Source organism: Oncorhynchus nerka, linkage group LG28 (genome assembly GCF_034236695.1).
Source record: "Oncorhynchus nerka isolate Pitt River linkage group LG28, Oner_Uvic_2.0, whole genome shotgun sequence".
Taxonomy (NCBI): Eukaryota; Metazoa; Chordata; class Actinopteri; order Salmoniformes; family Salmonidae; genus Oncorhynchus; species Oncorhynchus nerka.
In genome coordinates this window covers 34,953,428-34,975,260 of record NC_088423.1, presented here as the reverse complement: position 1 = coordinate 34,975,260, position 21,833 = coordinate 34,953,428, and the positions used below count along the sequence as shown (strand labels likewise).

Here is a 21,833-nt window from a genome sequence, read left to right as displayed (position 1 = left end):
TGCACCCTCCTGGTGTCCCAACTCTACCAGTCCGTGATGAGAAGAATGGAAATATTTATCTTTTCATATACTAACTGGCCACCAGACTACATAAACTGTAGAAATTGAACTGAAGTAATGGAATAGCAATAACTATAACGTTAGAAATAGGAATATGGCATGAAAGTGGCCTGCACAGAGCCCTCACCTCTATCCCATATTAATGCCCATGATTTTGGAATAAGCTGTTAGCAGATGTCCACATATTTTTGGTCTGCAGTGTATTTTAGCGTGTCCCAATTTATAGCTTAGTTCCCGTGATGCATCACTCCTCCATTTTTCATGTGACCACAGACTGCCAATAAAATCGCGTTTGAGACATTCCGATTTAGCGATTGGCTGAACTCGGATGAAACTATTTAACGTTTGAAATACTACACAGTCCGCACGAAAGAACGCCAGCAATCAAACCATTTGTTTTTGTTAAAATTAGCTAGCCATCTACAAGATAACTGTTCGAGAGAAATCCAAGAGCAAAGATTTGGTAATGACAAATTTGGATTGGTTGCCTATGTAACATAGCTAGCTAACTAAGCAAGATAACGTTAGCAAATATATTGAAGTGATAATTGCTAGTTAGTAACAGTAGATAGCTACCGGTAATTAACTAGCGAACTGCTTAGTTAGAATAACAGTAACGTTATGTTAGCTAACTAATACAACATTTGCGTTTTTCAATTGAAAAACGGTAACGTTATTTGTTACAGTTGCCGTTGGCAGGATTTTGAGTGTTCTGCAAACATGGCTTCGAACAACTTGTTCAATGTTGCCAAAAAGGATGAGAAGGGGAGAAATATTCAAGTCGTTGTGAGATGCAGGTAAGCTAAACGTGACTTGTATGAAACCAGTTGGGACTTAAATACAAACATTTGGACATGGTGTCACAGCAACACTTGCCAGATGCAGTGTATTTGGAAAGTATTCACACCTCTTGCGCGTTATTCTAAAATTGCTTAAATAAAAACATTATCATTCTACACACTACCCCATAATGACAATGCAAAAACATGGTTTTAGACATTTTTTTTCAAACGTATTAAAAAACGCCTTATTTACGGAAGTATTCAGACCCTTCATGAGACTCGAAATTGAGCTCAGGTGCATCCTGTTTCCATTGATCATCCTTGAGATTGTTCTACAACTGGATTTGAGTCCACCTGTGGTGAATTGATTGGACATGATTTGGAAAGGCTCACACCAGTCTGTAAGGTGCCACAGTTGACAGTGCATGTCAGAGGAAAAACCAAACTATGAGGTCAAATGAATTGTCCGTAGAGCTCCGAGACAGGATTGTGTCGAGGCACTTTCAATGTCTGCAGCATTGAAGGTCCCTGAGAAGTGGCATCCATGATTCTTAATTGGAAGAAGTTTGGAACCACCAAGAACTCATCCCAGAGCTGGCTGCACGGCCAAACTGCGCAAGACCGTTTGTCTGTGGAGATGGAAGAACCTTCCAGAAGGACAACAATCTCAGCAGCACTCCACCAATCAGGCCTTTATGGTAGAGTGGCCAGATGGAAACTACTCCTCAGTAAAAGGCACATGACAGCCCGCTTGGAGTTTGCCAAAAGGAACCTAAAGGACTCTCAGACCATGAGAAACCAGATTCTCTGGTTTGATGAAACCAAGATTGAACTCTTTGGGCTGAATGCCAAGTGTCATGTCTGGAGGAAACCTGGCACCATCCCCAAGGTGAAAAAATGATGCGTGGGGATGTTTTTCAGCAGCAGGGAGACTAGTCAGGATTGAGGGAAAGATGAATGGAGCAAAGTACAGAGATCGTTGATAACTTGCTCCAGTTCTCTCCGGACCTCAGGCTGGATTTAAGATTCACCTACCAACAGGACAACAACCCTAAGCACACAGCCAAGACAACTCCGGATTGGCTTCAGGACAAGTCTCAATGTCCTTGAGTGGCCCAGCCAGAGCCGGACTTGAAGCCTATCGAACATCTCTGGAGAGACCTGAAAATAGCTGTGTAGCGACGCTCCCCATCCAACCTGACTGAGCTAGAGAGAATCTGCAGAGAAGATTGGGACAAAATGTCAACATTTTTGCTTTGTCATTATTGTGTGTTTGTTTGAGGGGGGGGAAACTAACGTAATAAAATGTGAAGTCCAGGGGTCTGAATACTTTAAGAATGCACTGTATCTAGGCTTAACTAATGTCTTAACTTCTCTGCCCTTGTCTTTTCAGACCCTTCAACAACGCGGAACGCAAGTCTGCCTCCCATGGAGTTATTGATACGGTTGAAAACAGAAAAGAGATCAATGTGCGAACGGGAGGGATTGGCGACAAGGCGGCTAGGAAAATGTACACTTTTGATATGGTAACTAATGTTGTCTAAAATGGACTAACACCAATATCTACTTGGGTTGGAAGGCCATCTGTAAGGTTGCACATGTTATCAAACCCTCAGGTTTTCGGTCCAGCTGCAAAGCAAATTGACGTCTACAAGAGTGTTGTCTGTCCCATTTTGGATGAAGTGATAAGTGGATACAACTGTACAGTTTTTGCGTAAGTACTAGGTAATAACTGACATCAAAATCATCTTTATTTGCCAAGTACATTTAACTCATACTCTGAATTTGACTTGCTAATATGGTGCTGTAAGCCATGGGGCTGGGAATTGCCAGGGACCTCATGATACTATCTACTATCTGATGTCTAACAACAAGTAACTCTTTATCCACACTGTAGCAGAGGGTGTTCTTTAATAGAAGCCTCCAACGTAATCCAGGTAGAATCAGGAATTCCACAGGGCAGCTGTCTAGGCCCTTTTACTTTTTTTTTCTTGACTAATGACATGCCACTGGCTTTCAGTAAAGCCAGTGTGTCTATGTATGCGGATGACTCAAAACTGTGCACGTCAGCTACTACAGCAAGTGAAATTACTTCAACACTTATCAAAGATCTGCAGTCTGTTTCAGAATGGTTGGAAATAAGTTAGTCCTAAATCTTTCAAACTAAAAGCATTGTGTTAGGTACAAATCATTCACTAAACCTTAAGCGAATCTTGTAATGAGTATGGAAATTGAGCAATTTGAGATGACTAAACTGCTTGGAGTAAACCTGGATTGTGACCTGTCATGGTCATAACATGTTGATGCAACAGTAGCTAAGATGGCGAGAAGTCTGTTTTTATAATAAAGCGCTGCTCTGCCTCAACACTATCAAGGCAGGTCCTACAGGCCATAGTTTTGTCTCACCTTGACTACTGTCCAGTCGTGTGATCAGGTGCCACATTACAATTGGCTCGGAACAAGGCAGTATCACAGAGCCATGGCTACATGGAACCCTTCCCCAGATCTGTGCCTCGACACAATCCTGTCTGAGCTCTATGGACAATTCCTTTGACCTCTGCTTGGTTTTTGCTTTGACATGCTCTGTCAACTGTGGGGCATTTATATAGACAGGTGTGTGCCTTTTCAAATCATGTCTAATTGAATTTACCGCAGGTGGACTCTCAAGTTGTAGAAGGATGATCAATGGAAACGGGGTCTGAATACTTACAGTTGAATTCAATAGTTTATATACACCTAAGCCGAATACATTTAAACTCAGTTTTTCACAATAATGACATTTAATCCTAGTAAAAATTCCCTGACTCGGGTCAGTTAGGATCACCACTTTATTTTAAGAATGTGAAATGTCAGAATGATAGTGGAGAATTTCAGCTTTTATTTCTTTCATCACATTCCCAGTGGGTCAGAAGTTTACATGCACTCAATTAGTATTTGGTAGCTTTGCCTTTTAATTGTTTAACTTGGGTCAAACGGTTCGGGTAGCCTTCCACAAGCTTCCCACAATAAGTTGGGGGAATTTTGGCCCATTCCTCCTGACAGAGCTGGTGTAACTGAGTCAGGTTTGTAGGCCTCCTTCCTCGCACATGGTTTTTCAGTTCTGCCCACAAATCTTCTATAGGATTGAGGTTGTGGCTTTATGATGGTCTCTCCAATACCTTGACTTTGTTGTCCGTAAGCCATTTTGCCACAACTTTGGAAGTATGCTTGGAGTCATTGTCCATTTGGAAGACCCATTTGCGACCAAGCTTTAACTTCCTGACTGATGTCTTGAGATGTTGCTTCAATATAGCCACATAATTTTCCTGCCTTTATGATGCTATCTATTTTGTGAAGTACACCAGTCCCTCCTGCAGCAAAGCACCCCCACAACATGAGGCTGCCACCCCCGCGCTTCAGTTGGGATTGTGTTCTTCGGCTTGCAAGCCTCCCCCTTTTTCCTCCAACCATAACAATGGTCATTATGGCCAAACAGTTCTATTTTTTTGTTTCATCAGACCAGAGGACATTTCTCCGAAAAGTGCCATCTTTGTCCCCATGTGCAGTTGCAAACCTTAGTCTGGCTTTTTTATGGTGGTTTTGGAGCAGTGGCTTCTTCCTTGCTGAGCGGCCTTTCAGGTTGTCGTTATTGGACTCATTTTACTCTGGATATAGATACTTTTGTACCTGTTTCCTCCAGCATCTTCACAAGGTCCTTTGCTGCTGTTCTGGGGTTGATTTGTACTTTTTGCACCAAAGTCCTTTAATCTCTTGGAGACAGAACACGTCTCCTTCCTGAGTGGTATGAATGCTGCGTGGTCCCATGGTGTTTCTACTTGCGTACTATTGTTTGTACAGATGAACGTGATTACATTTACATTTAAGTCATTTAGCAGACGCTCTTATCCAGAGCGACTTACAAATTGGTGCTTTCACCTTATGACATCCAGTGGAACAGCCACTTTACAATAGTGCATCTAGGTCTTTTAAGGGGGGGTGAGAAGGATTACTTTATCCTATCCTAGGTATTCCTTAAAGAGGTGGGGTTTCAGGTGTCTCCGGAAGGTGGTGATTGACTCCGCTGTCCTGGCGTCGTGAGGGAGTTTGTTCCACCATTGGGGGGCCAGAGCAGCGAACAGTTTTGACTGGGCTGAGCGGGAACTGTACTTCCTCAGTGGTAGGGAGGCGAGCAGGCCAGAGGTGGATGAACGCAGTGCCCTTGTTTGGGTGTAGGGCCTGATCAGAGCCTGGAGGTACTGAGGTGCCGTTCCCCTCACAGCTCCGTAGGCAAGCACCATGGTCTTGTAGCGGATGCGAGCTTCAACTGGAAGCCAGTGGAGAGAGCGGAGGAGCGGGGTGACGTGAGAGAACTTGGGAAGGTTGAACACCAGACGGGCTGCGGCGTTCTGGATGAGTTGTAGGGGTTTAATGGCACAGGCAGGGAGCCCAGCCAACAGCGAGTTGCAGTAATCCAGACGGGAGATGACAAGTGCCTGGATTAGGACCTGCGCCGCTTCCTGTGTGAGGCAGGGTCGTACTCTGCGGATGTTGTAGAGCATGAACCTACAGGAACGGGCCACCGCCTTGATGTTATTTGAGAACGACAGGGTGTTGTCCAGGATCACGCCAAGGTTCTTAGCGCTCTGGGACGAGGACACAATGGAGTTGTCAACCGTGATGGCGAGATCATGGAACGGGCAGTCCTTCCCGGGAGGAAGAGCAGCTCCGTCTTGCCGAGGTTCAGCTTGAGGTGATGATCCGTCATCCACACTGATATGTCTGCCAGACATGCAGAGATGCGATTCGCCACCTGGTCGTCAGAAGGGGGAAAGGAGAAGATTAATTGTGTGTCGTCTGCATAGCAATGATAGGAGAGACCATGTGAGGTTATGACAGAGCCAAGTGACTTGGTGTATAGCGAGAATAGGAGAGGGCCTAGAACAGAGCCCTGGGGGACACCAGTGGTGAGAGCACGTGGTGAGGAGACGGATTCTCGCCACGCCACCTGGTAGGAGCGACCTGTCAGGTAGGACGCAATCCAAGCGTGGGCCGCGCCGGAGATGCCCAACTCGGAGAGGGTGGAGAGGAGGATCTGATGGTTCACAGTATCGAAGGCAGCCGATAGGTCTAGAAGGATGAGAGCAGAGGAGAGAGAGTTAGCTTTAGCAGTGCGGAGCGCCTCCGTGAAACAGAGAAGAGCAGTCTCAGTTGAATGACTAGTCTTGAAACCTGACTGATTTGGATCAAGAAGGTCATTCTGAGAGAGATAGCGGGAGAGCTGGCCAAGGACGGCACGTTCAAGAGTTTTGGAGAGAAAAGAAAGAAGGGATACTGGTCTGTAGTTGTTGACATCGGAGGGATCGAGTGTAGGTTTTTTCAGAAGGGGTGCAACTCTCGCTCTCTTGAAGACGGGAGGGACGTAGCCAGCGGTCAGGGATGAGTTGATGAGCGAGGTGAGGTAAGGGAGGTCACCGGAGATGGTCTGGAGAAGAGAGGAGGGGATAGGGTCAAGCGGGCATCACTTCAGGCGTCTCCCAAGGATGAACCAGACTTGTGGAGTTCTACAACTTTTCTTCTGAGGTTTTGGCTGATTTCTTTAGATTTTTTTCCCCCCCTGATGAAAGCAGAGGCACTGAGTTTGACGGTAGGCCTTGAAATACATCCACAGGTACATCTCCAATAGGCTAATTGACATAATTTGAGTCAGAGGTTTCTAAAGCCCTGACATTTTCTGGAATATTCCAAGCTGTTTAAAGGCACTGTCAGTTTAGTGTATGTAAACTTCTGACCCATTGAAATTGTGATACAGTGAAATAATCTGTATTTAAACAGTTGTTGAAAAAATAACTTGTCATGCACAAAGTAGATGTCCTAACCGACTTGCCAAAACTACAGTTTGTTAAGAAGAAATTAGTGGAGTGGTTGAAAATCCACTTTTAATGACCCCAACCTAAGTTTATCTTCCAACTTCAACTGTATGTAAATAAGGTTTTTCAGTTTAATACATTTGCAAAAATGTCTAAACCTGATTTTGCTTTGTCATTCTCGGGTATTGTTTGTAGATTAAGGAAAAAAATAATATTGAATCCATTTTAGAGTATGGCTGTAACGTAACAAAATGTGGGGAGTCTAGGTGTCTGTATACTTTCCGAATGCACTGTAACTGCCTTAATGTTGCTGGACTCTGCGAAGAGCCTTAATAAATATAAACATATTGCTACCATATGTCTGCTGCAGAGGGACAAGAGCCATGAGAAAACAAGTTTAGATGAGTCATGGAAATAAAAATACTGAACTGGTGCAAGAATAACATTTCGTCAGTGTCAAATGGTGCGATATTGTTAAATAATTAACTTTTATTTCCAAGACTCATCTAAACTTGTTTTCTCATGGCTCTTGTCCCTCTGCAGCAGACATATGGTAGCAATATGTTTATATTTATTAAGGCTCTTCGCAGGGTCCAGCAACATTAAGGCAGTTACAGTGCATTCGGAAAGTATAGACACCTAGACTCCCACATTTTGTTACATTACAGCCTTATTCTAAAATGTATATATTCCCCTTCACTAGCAAGCAATAGACAACATTTAGTGGCAGAGTACAGCGCAATCCTCAAATTAACAAACAAAAACATGAGCAGCGACCAAACACCGACCAAACAGCGACAGTGCCACCCCCCCCCCCCCCCCCAAAAAAAGAAGCTGACATTGGCCACTGAACTTGTCTGTCTGTTTTTCTAAAATATTTTTTTGATTTAAATGGCTTTTGTCATGTAGATATGGCCAAACTGGAACAGGAAAGACCTTCACAATGGAAGGAGAAAGATCCCCGAATGAAGAATTTACATGGGAAGAGGTATAACATAGTTGTCAGATTTGTCAGTTGACTGTTTTTGTTATTATCCTCTGTATGTGTACTAATGTGTGATTTGAATCTACTCTTTCAGGACCCTCTTGCTGGTATCATTCCCCGGACACTTCATCAGATATTTGAGAAGCTGTCTGAGAATGGGACAGAGTTTTCTGTCAAGGTTTCCTTGCTGGAGATTTACAATGAAGAGCTGTTTGACCTGCTAAGTCCTTGTCCCGATGTCACTGAACGCCTTCAATTGTTTGATGATCCACGTAATAAGGTAGTACTCACTCTCACATTTATGTACGTTCCTAATTAGTTGAATTCCACAAGTGTCAACACGTCACTGCTGTTTCCATAGACAACCTGCTATTCCACCAATGGGGTGATGTTCTTAAACTAGTTATGATGTTTAAATGTACTTTCTGTCCATCAGAGGGGTGTCATCATCAAGGGCCTGGAGGAAATCACGGTACACAACAAAAATGAGGTTTACCAGATTCTGGAGCGTGGATCTGCCAAGAGAAAAACTGCCTCCACTCTTATGAATGCCTACTCCAGGTAAACCTGCATGTCTAACCAGCTAAACTTCTCATAGCAAGGTGTTATAGTGTTTGAATAGTTTAATATTGATCTGCCCGTTTTTGTTTTTCAGCCGCTCTCACTCTGTATTCTCTGTCACGATTCATATGAAGGAGATCACCATTGAAGGAGAGGAACTGGTCAAAATTGGAAAACTGAATTTGGTACGGTTAAATTGTATTACCTACAAATATCATTGTCACATATCCTCTACCCGTGACTTACAAAGAAAGATCACACATTTGTCCTGTATGTGCACCTGCTTGTGATACCCATCAGGAATTCTCGCCAATGTGACCTCTTGTAGGTGGACCTTGCTGGCAGTGAGAACATCGGCAGATCGGGGGCTGTGGACAAGCGGGCGCGCGAGGCCGGCAACATCAACCAGTCTCTGCTGACACTGGGCAGGGTGATCACTGCACTGGTGGAGAAGAGGCCCCACGTGCCCTACAGGGAGTCCAAACTCACCCGTATCCTCCAGGACTCACTGGGAGGCCGTACCAAGACCTCCATCATCGCCACCGTTTCCCCAGCCTCAATCAACCTGGAGGTGTGTCTGGCTGTCTTATTGTCTCTTGGCACGTGTGTCTAGATTGATGTCTAGTTTTTAGCAATGCCTCAATACTCTAACTTTTCATTTCATGAAATCCCCAGGAAACTCTGAGCACGCTGGAATATGCCAACAGGGCCAAGAACATCATGAACAAGCCTGAGGTGAACCAGAAGTTGACAAAGAGAACTCTTATCAAGGTGAATATAAGAACTGAAACTCTAAATTGAAATTTGGAGAATTCTCTGTTTACTTTATGTATTTTTTTAAGAATATCTTATTTGGTGAAATGTCTGGACTAAAATATTGTATTTTATCAGGAATACACAGAGGAAATTGAGCGTCTAAAACGGGATTTGGCTGCCACTCGTGACAAGAATGGAGTGTATTTGTCGTCTGAGAACTATGAGTAATTACCCATTGTACAACACATATTTTGTTCATGAACCAAACGTTTTTACTAAAATCTGTATTGGAATGTAATCACTTCAGAAGGAGAAAGTACAGGAGTTAAACATTTTAATTTATCACCCCACAGGAGCATGGCGGGCGTGATATCTTCCCAAGAGGAGCATATAACCGAATACACCGAGAAGATTGCATCAGTGGAGGAGGAGCTGAAGAGAGTAAGCATGTTTAAAAATGTCATTTTACTTCCTGTTTTTGGATGAGCTGAACAATGGCTACTGGCTCCACATGACTAATCCAAAAATATTGTGATCGTCCCTCCTTCCCAGGTCTTTGAGCTGTTTGAGGATAGCAAGGATAAGCTGGACCAGTGCATCAATGATCTGGAGGAGAAGAACCATAAGCTGGAGGAGACTCACAAGGACCTGCAGGAGACCAAGCAAAAGCTTACTGAGGAGGCGTTTATAGTGTCTGAGCTGGCCACCACTGAGGAGAAACTGTACACCACTGCAGACAAGGTTAGGGTGACGACGTTACGGCCAGTACGAAAATGTATACACTCACTGCTGTAATTCGCTCTGGTTAACAGTTCAGTCTAAAAGACTAAAATGTCATTTGCGCATGTACTGTATGACTGTCTGTTTTTAAGATTTAACCTTTTTTTTTCTCCAGTTGCTAACAACTGTTGATGTGAGCACCAAAGACGTATCTGACCTGCATGCTAAGCTAGAGAGGAAGAAGAAAGTTGAGGAGCACAACTCTGAAATCCAGATTAGTTTTACCGACCACATGGATGCTATGTTCAGCCAGATGCAGAACTCTGTGGAAGACCAGCGCAACAAGCACCAGAGCATGCTGGACTCCTACAAAACCTCAGTTGGTGAGCAGCTTGAAATGGACCGGTAGTTTAAAAGTGTGATATGAGCGCATCATAGGAATTCATATCTGATTGAATGTCTTTTGCGCCCTCAGAGGGTCTTCTTACAGTCAACGACAAAGCCTTCAAAGGTGCCATGGCTACTGTTACCGCGTCCTTCTGCTGCATCAATAACCTGTTTACGGATGGCATGACCAAGTGTCAGGCTAAGTTGATGGCGCAAGAGACTCTGTGTGCGGAGGCCAAAAACACTCTGCACCAGGTTTTGGTAAGGGTAGAAATTAAGCCATGTCGGTTCTTGTTTTTTCTTTTTTCTGTTTTTGTATAAAGAGGTGTGATATTTCTTGATAAATATGATCCTGTTTTAACAGGAGGAGCACAAGTTGGAGCTTGAGGAGGTCCTGGTGGCCCAGATGTTGCCTGGTTTCAGTGCCATCATGGCCATGAATGACAGCCTGAAGAAGACACTGGGGAGCCACCATGCCCTGGCAGCTAAGGTAAGTGAAGCTGGCTGAAATAATGCATTGTATATACTCTAAATACTTTGCTTATGCATGTGTTAGACAATTTAATGAATGCTTTCCTTTTTCCCAGATGGCGTCCATGAAGGTGGAGATGATGTCGTTCTTCAGTGGCCATGCCCAGGACCTGGCTGCCCTGAGGGAGACTGCCACAGCAGGTCTCGGCTCCCTAAAGACTGAGCACAACAACCTGAAGAAACAGATCAGCAGAGCAGACGAGGAGCATCAGACGGTACGGCCTGGGATCGATTTGGAGTGGTCTAATCACCCTCTGCAATCATCTGAAAAAACAAGATGTCAAAGTAATACACTTTGATATGCACAATAGGGTTGCTCTGGCAATGTCTACTCTGCTTTTATACTGACAAAAAAAAAAAAACTTCTCACTATCGAGGCTGTTTGGTCAACAAGTGTGCTTTTTGATCTGACATTGTGACATCACCTCCCCTACAGGGCATTACCCAAGTGATCCAGTGTCTGCAGAACCAGCTCAACCTCCTGGCCATGGAGACCCAGAATAACTACGCCGGCCTGATGAGTGCCTCCGACGCCCTGCAGGTCCCTGTCCAGTCCCTTCAGCAGACCCTGCAAACGTAAGTGCAACTGGGCTGTCTTAACTGGGCCATAGGCCTAATGTGACGTGATATACCTGTCCATAACGTAGGGCTGTCCCGACTCAAATGTATATATTTTTGTGGTTGACCGAAAGTCGTCTATTGTAATTCTCAATGGATGTAAAAACAGCTGCCGTTTGAGGTGAAAACAACATTACTTTGAGAAGCTCCACAGGTCATTAGTGATGGTGCGTCAAGCCAATCAGAAATACTATCATATCCCCAAATAAACACTTTTTGGGCCTACATTTTCATGGTAGCTTGTAGGCCTACTTCTATGCGTGCCCTTAATCAACATCGACCGCAGAGCTCCAAACAAAGGACTACTAAATTGACAATTTGTAAAATGGAATGAAATAAACAAACTGAAGCATAGGTTGTGCACTCAGCAAACAATGTGTCTGTGATATATGGCTACGGGCTGTGTCCAGGCACTCCACGTTGCGCATATGAACAGCCCTTAGCCGTGGTATATTGGCCATATACCACACCTCCTCGGGCCTTATTGCTTAAATATACTACTGGTGATATATGTAATGGGGTATTGATATATGCAAACAATTCACACAATGAAGTTATGAATGTGCATAAATCTGCGGGAGAGCGCGCATTCTGGAGAGGGAAGTGCATTGTGCGTGCTCAATCTGACATCTGCATTGGCAGTGATATAGTCTCATCAGATGTCAGGGCATTCATATTTCTTGCGCTTAACCGCGCAATGCACAGCTGTTCTCAAAGAAGTGAGTTTGTGTTTATACAGGATGTACCACCCCCACCTACTGTCAACCAATGTCATGTCAATGCGGAGCTGTACAGATCCCTTCTCATTGTTACAACATTTGGTACGCGCATGGCGACGCAGTACAGAGCTTGATTTCGCCTCTATGCCTCTGGAGGCTCCGCAATTGTGTCAATCTCTCCATATGGAGCCTCAAACCACATTTTCAAATCAAATGTAAATTGGCTTTTAGTCTTGGCCTCTAATGGATTAGTTCACGGAGTTGGGTGTGTTTTAGTGAAGCAGTAACACACAATCTTGGTCGACCAACAGCCTAACGACCAAACAATCGACCGGTTGACTACTTGGAGTCAGCCCTACCATGTCGTTGACTTTGTCCATTGAATCGGCATATTACTCTTTTCACTTGATGTTTGCCAGTGCATAGCCTCTAATTCATTTGGTTCTGTCTTCCAGGAGATGCAGTGCAGCTGAGAACCAGACCGCAACCCAAAAGGAGCGTCTAGCGTCCTCCACCGCCAGCCTTATCTCGGAGGTCCAGCAGACTGCCCAGGAGGCCCAGCATACGGTGGAGGAGTGCTCCGTCTACTGCAGCCACCTGCACAGCTCTCTGACCCAACTGTGTGAGAGGAGTCTGCAATGGTGTGCCTCTACCAAGGACGGCACTGACTCCCATGCTCAGCTCACCCTGATGAGAGAGAACACCGCCTCTGCTCAGACCCTGCTACAGGTAAACTATACACTCAGACAGAATATTGTGCAGTTTCACCTCAAACAGGGACTTGTTAGTACTCCATTTCATAAAGTACCACCATGTATTTTTGCTATTTAGCCAATTTTTTCTTGGCCAAGAAGTTTCAGTTGTAAGAAATGATAAGAATACAAACAAAAGTAAATAGCTTAGTAGAATAGAATAAACTTTTTAGTATAATACAGGAAGGTATAATTTATAGTCCAATATTTTCATGTGTTTTGGGCAAGGCAGGGATTGGGGGGGTGGGAGTGTTTTTATATTGTGCAGTATTTAGCAATCATTAGTAATGTGTGTGTCATGAATGTACTGTATGTGTGCTCTAAGGTTTGTAGAGTCTGCAGTCCAGTTCAAGTGTTCAGCAGTCTGATACATGTTGGATACCAACAGTATCAGACCTCATTAGGGCTGACTCCATTTAGTTGACTGGTCGATAGGCTGTTGGTCGAGCAATCGCAAATCGTTTTTTCATGGTGCACGAGCTGTCTGATTCACCCCTGTTTCGGTCGACAAAACAATTGCGGAGGCCACGGGGATGGCACAGTCTTCACTCAAAAACATGTGATACCTGAAATTGTATATGTGAAAATAATTATGCAGCACTAATAAATAATATTTTGTAACATGCGCATTCTCCTGTTGGATAGAGGTCGCTGTCCACAGTTCTGAAACAATCCTCAGTGTGCCGTTGAATTGGCGCCTTTCCCTATGTTGCTATATACATAATAGCAATGTTAACCCGCGTATTGGTGTTGAGAACAATGTGGCGGAGGCAGCAGCGGAGTGAGGAAACGGTTCTTGCCTTTTTTAATTGTCTAAGAAAATGTAGGAGATTGAATTTTATATTAGTACCAGTCCGGAGTTTGGCCAAGTATTCATTAAAAGGGCTTTTCTTTATTTGTACTATTTTCTACATTGTAGAATAATAGTGAAGACATCAACTATGAAATAACACATGGAATCATGTCGTAACAAAAGTGTTAAACAAATCTAAATATATTTTAGATTCTTCAAAGTAGCCACCCTTTGCCTTGACAGCTTTGCATACTCTTGTCATTCTCTCAACCAGCTCTATCTGGAATGCTTTTCCAACGGTCTTGAAGGAGTTCCCACACATGCTGAGAGCTTGTTGGCTGCTTTTCTTTCACTTTGCGGTCCAACTCATCCCAAACCATCTCAATTGGGTTGAGCTTGGTGATTGTGGAGGCCAGGTCATCTGATCCAGCACTCCACTCTTTCTTGGTCAAATAGCCCTTACACATCCTGGAGGTGTGTTGGGTCATTGTCCTGTTGAAAAACCAAATGATAGTGCCACTAAGTGCAAACCAGATGGGATGGCGTATCGCTGCAGAATGCTGTTAGCTATCCTGCTCAAGTGTGACTTGAATTCTAAATAAATCATTGACCTTGTCACCAGCAATTTAACATCACACCTCTTCCTCCATGCTTCATGGTGGGAACCATGCAAGCAAAGATCATCTGTTCACCTACTCTGCATCTCAAAGTCACAGCTGTTGGAACCAAAAATTTGGACTCAGACAAAAGGACAAATTTCCACGGGTCTAATGTCCATTGCTTTTGTTTCTTGCCCCAAGCAAGTCTCTTCTTTATGATTAGTGTCCTTTTTAATAGTGGTTTCTTTGCAGCAATTTGACCATGAAGGCCTAATTCATGCAGTCTCCTCTGAACAGTTGATGTCTGTTACTTCAACTCTGAAGCATTTACTTGGGCTGCAATCTGAGGTGCAGTTAACTCTAATGAACTGATCCTCTGCAGCAGAGGTAACTCTGGGTCTTCCTTTCCTGTGGCGGTCCTCATGGGAGCCAGTTTCATCATAGCGCTTGATGGTTTTTGCGACTGCACTTGAAGAAACTTTCAAGTTACTTGAAATGTCCTGGATTGACTGACCTTCATGTCTTAAAGAAACGACGGACTGTTGTTTCTCTTTGCTTATTTGAGCTGTTCTTGCCATAATATGAACTTGTCTTTTTCCAAATAGGGCTATCTTCTGTATACCAACCCTACCTTGTCACAACACAACTGATTGGCTCAAACGCATTAAAAAAGATAAGAAATAACACAAATTCACTTTTAACAAGGCACACCTGTTAATTGAAATGCATTCCAGGTGACTACCTCATGAAACTGGTTGAGAGAATGCAAAGAGTGGCTACTTTGAAGAATCAGTTACTTTGATTTAATACATTTGCTTACTACATGATTCCGTATGTTTCTTAGATTTAATGTCTTCACTATTCTACAATATCAGAAAAAAGAAACCCTGGAATGAGTAGGTGTCTACTTTTGACCTGTACTGTGTGCATGTATACATGCATACAGTGCATTCGGAAAGTATTCAGACCCCTTTTTCCATATTTTGATACATTTTAGAATAAGACTGTTACGTATCAAAATAGTTTTATTACTCATCAATCTACACACAATACTCTAATGACAAAGCAAAAAATAAAATAAAAATCACGTTTACATAAGTGTTCAGACCCTTTACTCAGCACTTTGAAGCACCTTCGGCAGCGATTACAGCCTCGAATCTTCTTGGCACACCTGTATTTGGGGAGTTTATCCCATTCTTCTCTGTAGATCCTCTGAAGCTCTCAGGTTGGATGGGGAGTGTTGCTTCACAGCTATTTTCAGGTCTCTCCGGAGATGTTCATGTCTGGTCTCTGGCTGGGCCACTCAAGGACATTCAGAGACTTGTCCCGAAGCCACTCCTGCGTTCTTGGCTATGTGTCTAGGGTCATTGTCCTGTTGGAAAGTGAACCTTCACCCCAGTTTGTGCTCCTGAGCGCTCTGGAGCAGGTTTTCATCAACTATCTCTCTGTACTTTGTTCCATTCATCTTTGCCTCGATTCTGACTAGTCTCTCAGACCCTGCAGCTGAAAAACATCTACACAGGATGATGCTGCCACCACCATGCTTCACTGTATAGATAGTGCCAGGTTTCCTACAGATATGAAGCTTGGCATTTGATCTTGGTTTCATCAGACCAGAGAATCTTGTTTTTATGTTCTGAGTGTTTGACTTTTGGCAAATTCCAAGCGGGCTGTCGTGTGCCTTTTACTGAGGAGTGGCTTCTGTCTGGTCACTACCATAAAGGACTGATTGGTGGAGTGCTGCAGAGATTGTTGTCCTTCTGGAAGTTTCTCCCATTTCCACAGAGCACCTATAGAGCTCTGTCGGTGACCATTGGGTTCTTGGTCACCTCTCTGACCAAGGCCTTTCTCCCCGATTGCTCAGTTTGGCTGTGCGGCCAGCTCTAGGAAGAGTCTTGGTGGTTCCAAACTAATTCCATTTAAGAATGATGGAGACCACTGTGTTCTTGGACCTTCAGTGCTGCATAAATATGTTGGTACCCTTCCCCAGATCTGTGCCTCGACACAATCCTGTCTTGGAGCTCTACGGACAACTCCTTCGACCTCATTTGTTGGTTTTTGCTCTGGTATGCACTGTCAACTGTGGAACCTTTTTTATATAGACCTGTGTGTGTGTGTGCCTTTCCAAATCATGGCCAATCAATTGCATTTACCACAGGGGGAGTCCAAGTTGTAGAAACGTCTCAAGGATCAATGAAACGGGATGTACCTTAGCTCAATTTCGAGTCTCATCGCAAAGGGTCTGAATACTTATGTAAAGGTATTTTTTGTTTGTTTTAATACATTTACTCAAATTTCTAAACTGGTTTTCGCTTTGTCATTATGGGGTATTGTGTGTAGATTGCTGAGGATTCTTAAAAATATATATATATTTTAGAATAAGGCTAACAATGTGGGAAAAGTCTAGGGGTCTGAACTTTCCAAAGGCACTGTATGCTACTGTATGTACACAGCATACGAGTCATTCATGCTTTGAAATGCAATCAAACATTTTTAGTTTTAAAACGGAATAAGAAAGGGAGCTTTGAATAATTTTCCTACGCGATAAATAAACTGCAAATCACAAATGCATGCAACTGTTTTTCTCTTTACTGTTTTTAAAGGCTTCATATTTTTCCCTTAACACTCTGGTACACTTATTTAGTGTGTGCACTTTTCCAAATGCTAAGAAAAAATAATATTGTATTCTAATCGCACCTGTTTGGCGCACAATACTCACGCAACGCTTGCTCCTATACCCTTTTTATCTCCAGTAGATGTCTTCCACAGAGCTGACTTTCCCTCCTGAGCAACTAGTAAACATTCACCCCTTACGAGTAATTTTATCTAAGAGTGCACTTAAAGCATCAGACGAGCTCTGCGTGTAGGGTGTCTATATATGGAAAAGTACACCTTTTATTCAGATTGGAAGAACGAACGGATGATTCTCGGTCGACCGACATTTGAGCGCATCAAAGTAGGATTCTATTATATTCCTTTACACAGACCAGTGCGGCATAACCAATGACAACTGCAGTAGGGCTATGTTCAAATAGACAATTGCAATATATGGATTTGTGCCATTCACTTTGAACTGGACTGTTTTACAGCATTAGCGGTTGTGATTTATGCAGCTCACGCTTTGATCTCAAAACAATCGCATGCAGCGACGTATTATTTGCTAGTTAGTGAATTATTAACCCAGTTATAGCAAATTTGTGCTTCCTACAAAACGTGTACATTTTTCTAGCCATCTTTGAAAAGCGTGCCAGGTAAAAGAGCTTTTCTTTGTCTTAAGGGGAAGTGTTTTATTTGAGACTAGTCTGAATAAGCTAAGTAGCCAATAGGCACAGAGTAGCATAACTTGTATGATTCTCTTTAATAATGATATGGGAATAACCCTGCCTTTTTATTTTGGTTTCTTGTATCAAACAACAATGTTCAGTCACCATCTTGTCTGAAGGAAAAGTTTCATGGAATGTAGGCCTACATTAAACACTATACATTGGCTGCTACTGTAGGCTGCATGATATAACCAATTTCCTTGTTAATTTTACATGATGCGTTTTCAAAAAATATATATATTTATGGTAAGCCACTCTGGTAGGTGTACATGTATGATCAAATAGTCACAGTAGGCTATTTGCCACTGAAACAGTAAATTAAAGTGGGTACAGCCTCTGTTCACAGTAAACACGTGCTGGAAGTTGCACAAGGTTCAAGTTTACACTCAGCAGACCTGGAATTTGCTCCGTGCCGGAAAATATTAGTAGTCTGGTACTACACTGTTCAGTTTTACAAACATGGTTAGCTTCGAAATCCCTGAGCAGCTCATTGCATGTCGGTATTCATCATAACTGAAATCCTGACCGGTGTTTCTCTGTGGTGTGAATCAGAGGGTGGAGCAGAGCTGTGAGGAGAGGGTCCAGGAGGTGAGTGGTCAACTGACGCAGCAGCAAGGGCTTCTGGAGGAGGGTCTGAGCGCCTTGAAGGAGCAGACGTCACTGGACCAGAACACTCTGGAACACCACTACATAGAACTCAAGGCCCACATGGAGGGTGGCGTGGTCAGTGTCCACAGTTTCCTCAGCGAGCAGCTCAAACAGGATGTCCCAACTGGTGAGCCTGCCGCGGATGTAATGCCATTTAAAATGTTAAATTGGCTTCTTTTTTTCTTCTACATGTATAGTCTGAGTCACTGACCTTGTTTTGTTCTGGCAGGTACAACTCCTCAGAGGAGGGAGTTTGTGTACCCATGTCTCCTGGCCAAGTCGAAGAGCAGAGCTGAACTGCTGGACAGCTTCCGCCACCAGCAGGAGGAGCTGCAGGCCACCCTGTTCCAGTGTGACACAGTAGAGGAGGAGAAGCAGGTCGATCAGGTACACATTAGATCCCAATTTTGCCTGGTTGGGTCATGTCGGTTTGGGGCAGTATCGCAGATTACTGTCACGGTTACATTAAGGGAACTGTATACCAGAGGTTGACTGATTATGATTTTAACACCAATACCGATTTTGTTTTCTTTATATATATTTTTTTTAATAAATTTGAGTACCCAAAAAAGGTCTGCCAATTTTGTATGCATGTGTAATAATGACAATTACAACAATACTGAATGAACAGTATTGTTTACTTAATATAATACATAAATAAAATCAATCAATTTAGTCTCAAATAAACCTAAATTGAACATGTTTCATTATTTAATACAGAAACAGTGTTGGAAAAGAAAGTAAAATTGCAATATGTGCCATGTAAAAAAGCTAACGTTTAAGTTCCTTGCTCAGAACATGAGAACATACGAAAGCTGGTGGTTCCTTTTTAGTCTTCAATATGCCCAGTTAAGATGTTTTAGGTTGTAGTTATTATAGGACTTTCTCTCTATACCATTTGTATTTCATAGACCTTTGACTATTGGATGTTCTTATAGGCACTATAGTATTGCCAGTCTAATCTCGGGAGTTGATGGGCTTGAAGTCAATAACTTTGCTGTGCTTCAAGTATTGCGAAGAACTGCTGGCAAACGCAGGAAAGTGCTGTTTGAATGAATGCTTTACGTGCCTGCTGCTGCCTACCACCACTGAATGCTATATCAAATAATAGACTTAATTCTAATAAACACACATACGAGCCTTAGGTCATTAATATGGTCAAATCCGGAAACTATAATTTTGAAAACAAAACTTCAATTCTTTCAGTGAAATATGGATCCGTTCCCTATTTTATCGAACGTGTGGCAACCCTAAGTCTAAATATTGCTGTTACATTGCACAACCTTCAATGTTATGTCATAATTATGTAAAATTCTGGCCAATTAATTACGGTCTTTGTTAGGAAGAAATGGTCTTCACACAGTTCAACAAGCCAGACAACCCAAACTGCTACATATACCCTGACTCTGCTTACACTGAACGCAAGAGAAGTGACACAATTACAGGCACCGCGTTGATTATATGCAACGCAGGACAAGCTAGTTAAACTGGTAATATCATCAGCCATGTGTAATTAACTAGTGATTATATTAAGTTTGATAAAAAAATAATTTGCTGCCTGCACTCACGTAACAGGTGGTCAGCCTGCCACGCAGTCTCCTCGTGGATTGCAATATAATCGGAGTCCAAACATGCAGATTACGATTGTTATGAACTTGAAATTGGGCCTAATTAATCTGTCATTCCGATTTATTGGTCAACCTCTACTGTATACACTGACTATGAATACTGACTGATCTAGACTATTCAGCATGTAATGGGCAATAATGACATTGGAAAGGGTGAAGTTCGGTGTACAGAATACATGTTATGACATCTGTTGCCATAGGACTCTCTGGAGGACGAGTTGAGCGGCTACAACGACAGCTATGTCACTGAGCCATCTTATATCGACGAAAACCTCATGTGCTACGAGAATGGACGAGTGCCATTCTTCAAGGTAAGATTACCACAGGGTTTCTTTGTTAATGTACTGTCATCTCTTGCTCCTAGCCCCAGCTATGGCTTTGTTTGAATGTAATGTTTTCTCCTTTCAGCAAAAGGCATGCAAGAAGGAAAACAAATCCCTCAATCGTTCCAAGATGGCAGAAAATGACACTCACGATACCCCACTCAGGTCCAAATTACCACTCGGGTGTCAGAACTAGTAGAATGTGACTTTCCTTTTACCTGTCTTGAGTCTGTTTTTAATATTTTCTTAATCTGTTCTGTTGGAAATGTTTTATTTTCCTATTATGCAGTCTTAAAAGGATTGACTGACATGAATGAGCTAGAACATTTAACTAATGTTCATTTGTCTGTATTAAACATATTTTTAAAGCTGTCAGCGTCCTCTGAAATATACACGACTTTCTTTCTTTCACTTAGTTCACTGCACCGAAAGCCCATAATTGGAAGAATAAATGTAGCATTTCTATAATTAAGCAATGAGGCCCGAGGAGGTGTGGTATATGGCCAATATACCACGGCTAAGGACTGTTCATATGTACGACGCAACAGAGTGCCTGGACACACCCCTTAGCCGTGGTATATTGGCATTATACCACAAACCCCTGAGGTGCCTTATTGCTATTATAAACTGGTTACCAATGAAATTAGGGCAATAAAAATACATGTTTTGTCATACCCGTGGTATATGGTCTCAAATACAACAGCTGTCAGCCAATCAGCATTCATTTTTATTTTACCTTTATTTAACTAGGCAAGTCAGTGAAGAACAAATTCTTATTTTCAATGACAGCCTAGGAACAGTGGGTTAACTGCCTCTTCAGGGGCAGAACGACAGATTTGTACCTTGTCAGCTCGGGGATATGAACTTGCAACCTTTCGGTTACTAGCCCAATACTCTAACCACTAGGCTACCCTGCCGCCCCATTCATGGCTCGAACCACCCAGTTCTCTAATGTAATTTATCATACTGTCAGGGGTGTAGTGCTTTTTATTACATATTTAGGTGAGGGAGTGCGAGAAATGTAATGAATTACATTTGTTGTACCGACTGATTTGAATATCATTATGAACTGGGTGGTTCGAGCCCTGAATGCTGATTGACTGATAGCCGTGGTATATAAAAAAAAAACACTGGTATGACAACACATTTATTTTTACTGCTCTAAGTTGGTAACCAGTTTATAATAGCGATGAGGCACCTCAGGGGTTTGTGGTATAATGCCAATATACCACGGCTAAGGGCTGTATCCAGGCACACCGCGTTGGGTCGTGCCTTAGAACAGCCCTTAGCTATGGTATATTAGCCATATATCACACCCTTGTGCCTTCTTCCTTAATTCTAGACTAGGTGCTTAAAATGCATCCTCCACCTATATGCCCACACCGTGTCTCGATAATTCTTCACGTTTTGCTGTTGAAATGTCAAACTGCATACCAATCATTTGAATGGGAATATGCATTTAAATCTTGAGGAATTTACGCTTGTGACTTAAAGCAGGTGGTGTTAACAAACTAGCATTTCTTTTCAGGCATATTTTGTTTCCACGTCATTGACATGATAGCCATTAGCTGACTCTTTTTTTTAAACCCACACACATAACTGAAATGAGTGGCTACTTTCACACTGACAAATTGAGATCAATCTGGTCTTGAATTCAAACTATCCCAGGCCAGTGAAGCGACACACCGATTGTACAATATTAGGAGGCAATATCTACAGTATATTATTGACTACTAAATACAATTGTGCTTGTTGAAAATTTCTGGAGTTTTTTTATTTCGGCTCTTGAAGCGTGGGACCAA

The 21,833-nt window shown here is 42.8% G+C and overlaps 1 protein-coding gene across 1 annotated transcript; it reads left to right on the top strand.

The window, feature by feature from the left end:
* Positions 1 to 364: 364 nt before the first annotated feature.
* Positions 365 to 20,403, top strand: LOC115113167 (kinesin-like protein KIF11). The gene is made up of 23 exons (XM_029640476.2): positions 365 to 523; positions 747 to 857; positions 2,236 to 2,368; positions 2,459 to 2,556; positions 7,598 to 7,676; positions 7,768 to 7,953; positions 8,110 to 8,234; positions 8,329 to 8,419; positions 8,563 to 8,805; positions 8,910 to 9,005; positions 9,126 to 9,214; positions 9,344 to 9,431; positions 9,543 to 9,731; positions 9,886 to 10,093; positions 10,186 to 10,358; positions 10,462 to 10,587; positions 10,685 to 10,843; positions 11,065 to 11,204; positions 12,421 to 12,694; positions 17,985 to 18,207; positions 18,310 to 18,467; positions 19,909 to 20,019; positions 20,117 to 20,403. The coding sequence occupies exons 2-23, from the start codon at positions 781 to 783 to the stop codon at positions 20,225 to 20,227; spliced, it is 3,177 nt and encodes a 1,058-aa protein (XP_029496336.1). The 5' UTR covers positions 365 to 523; positions 747 to 780; the 3' UTR covers positions 20,228 to 20,403.
* The last annotated feature ends 1,430 nt before the right edge of the window (positions 20,404 to 21,833 follow it).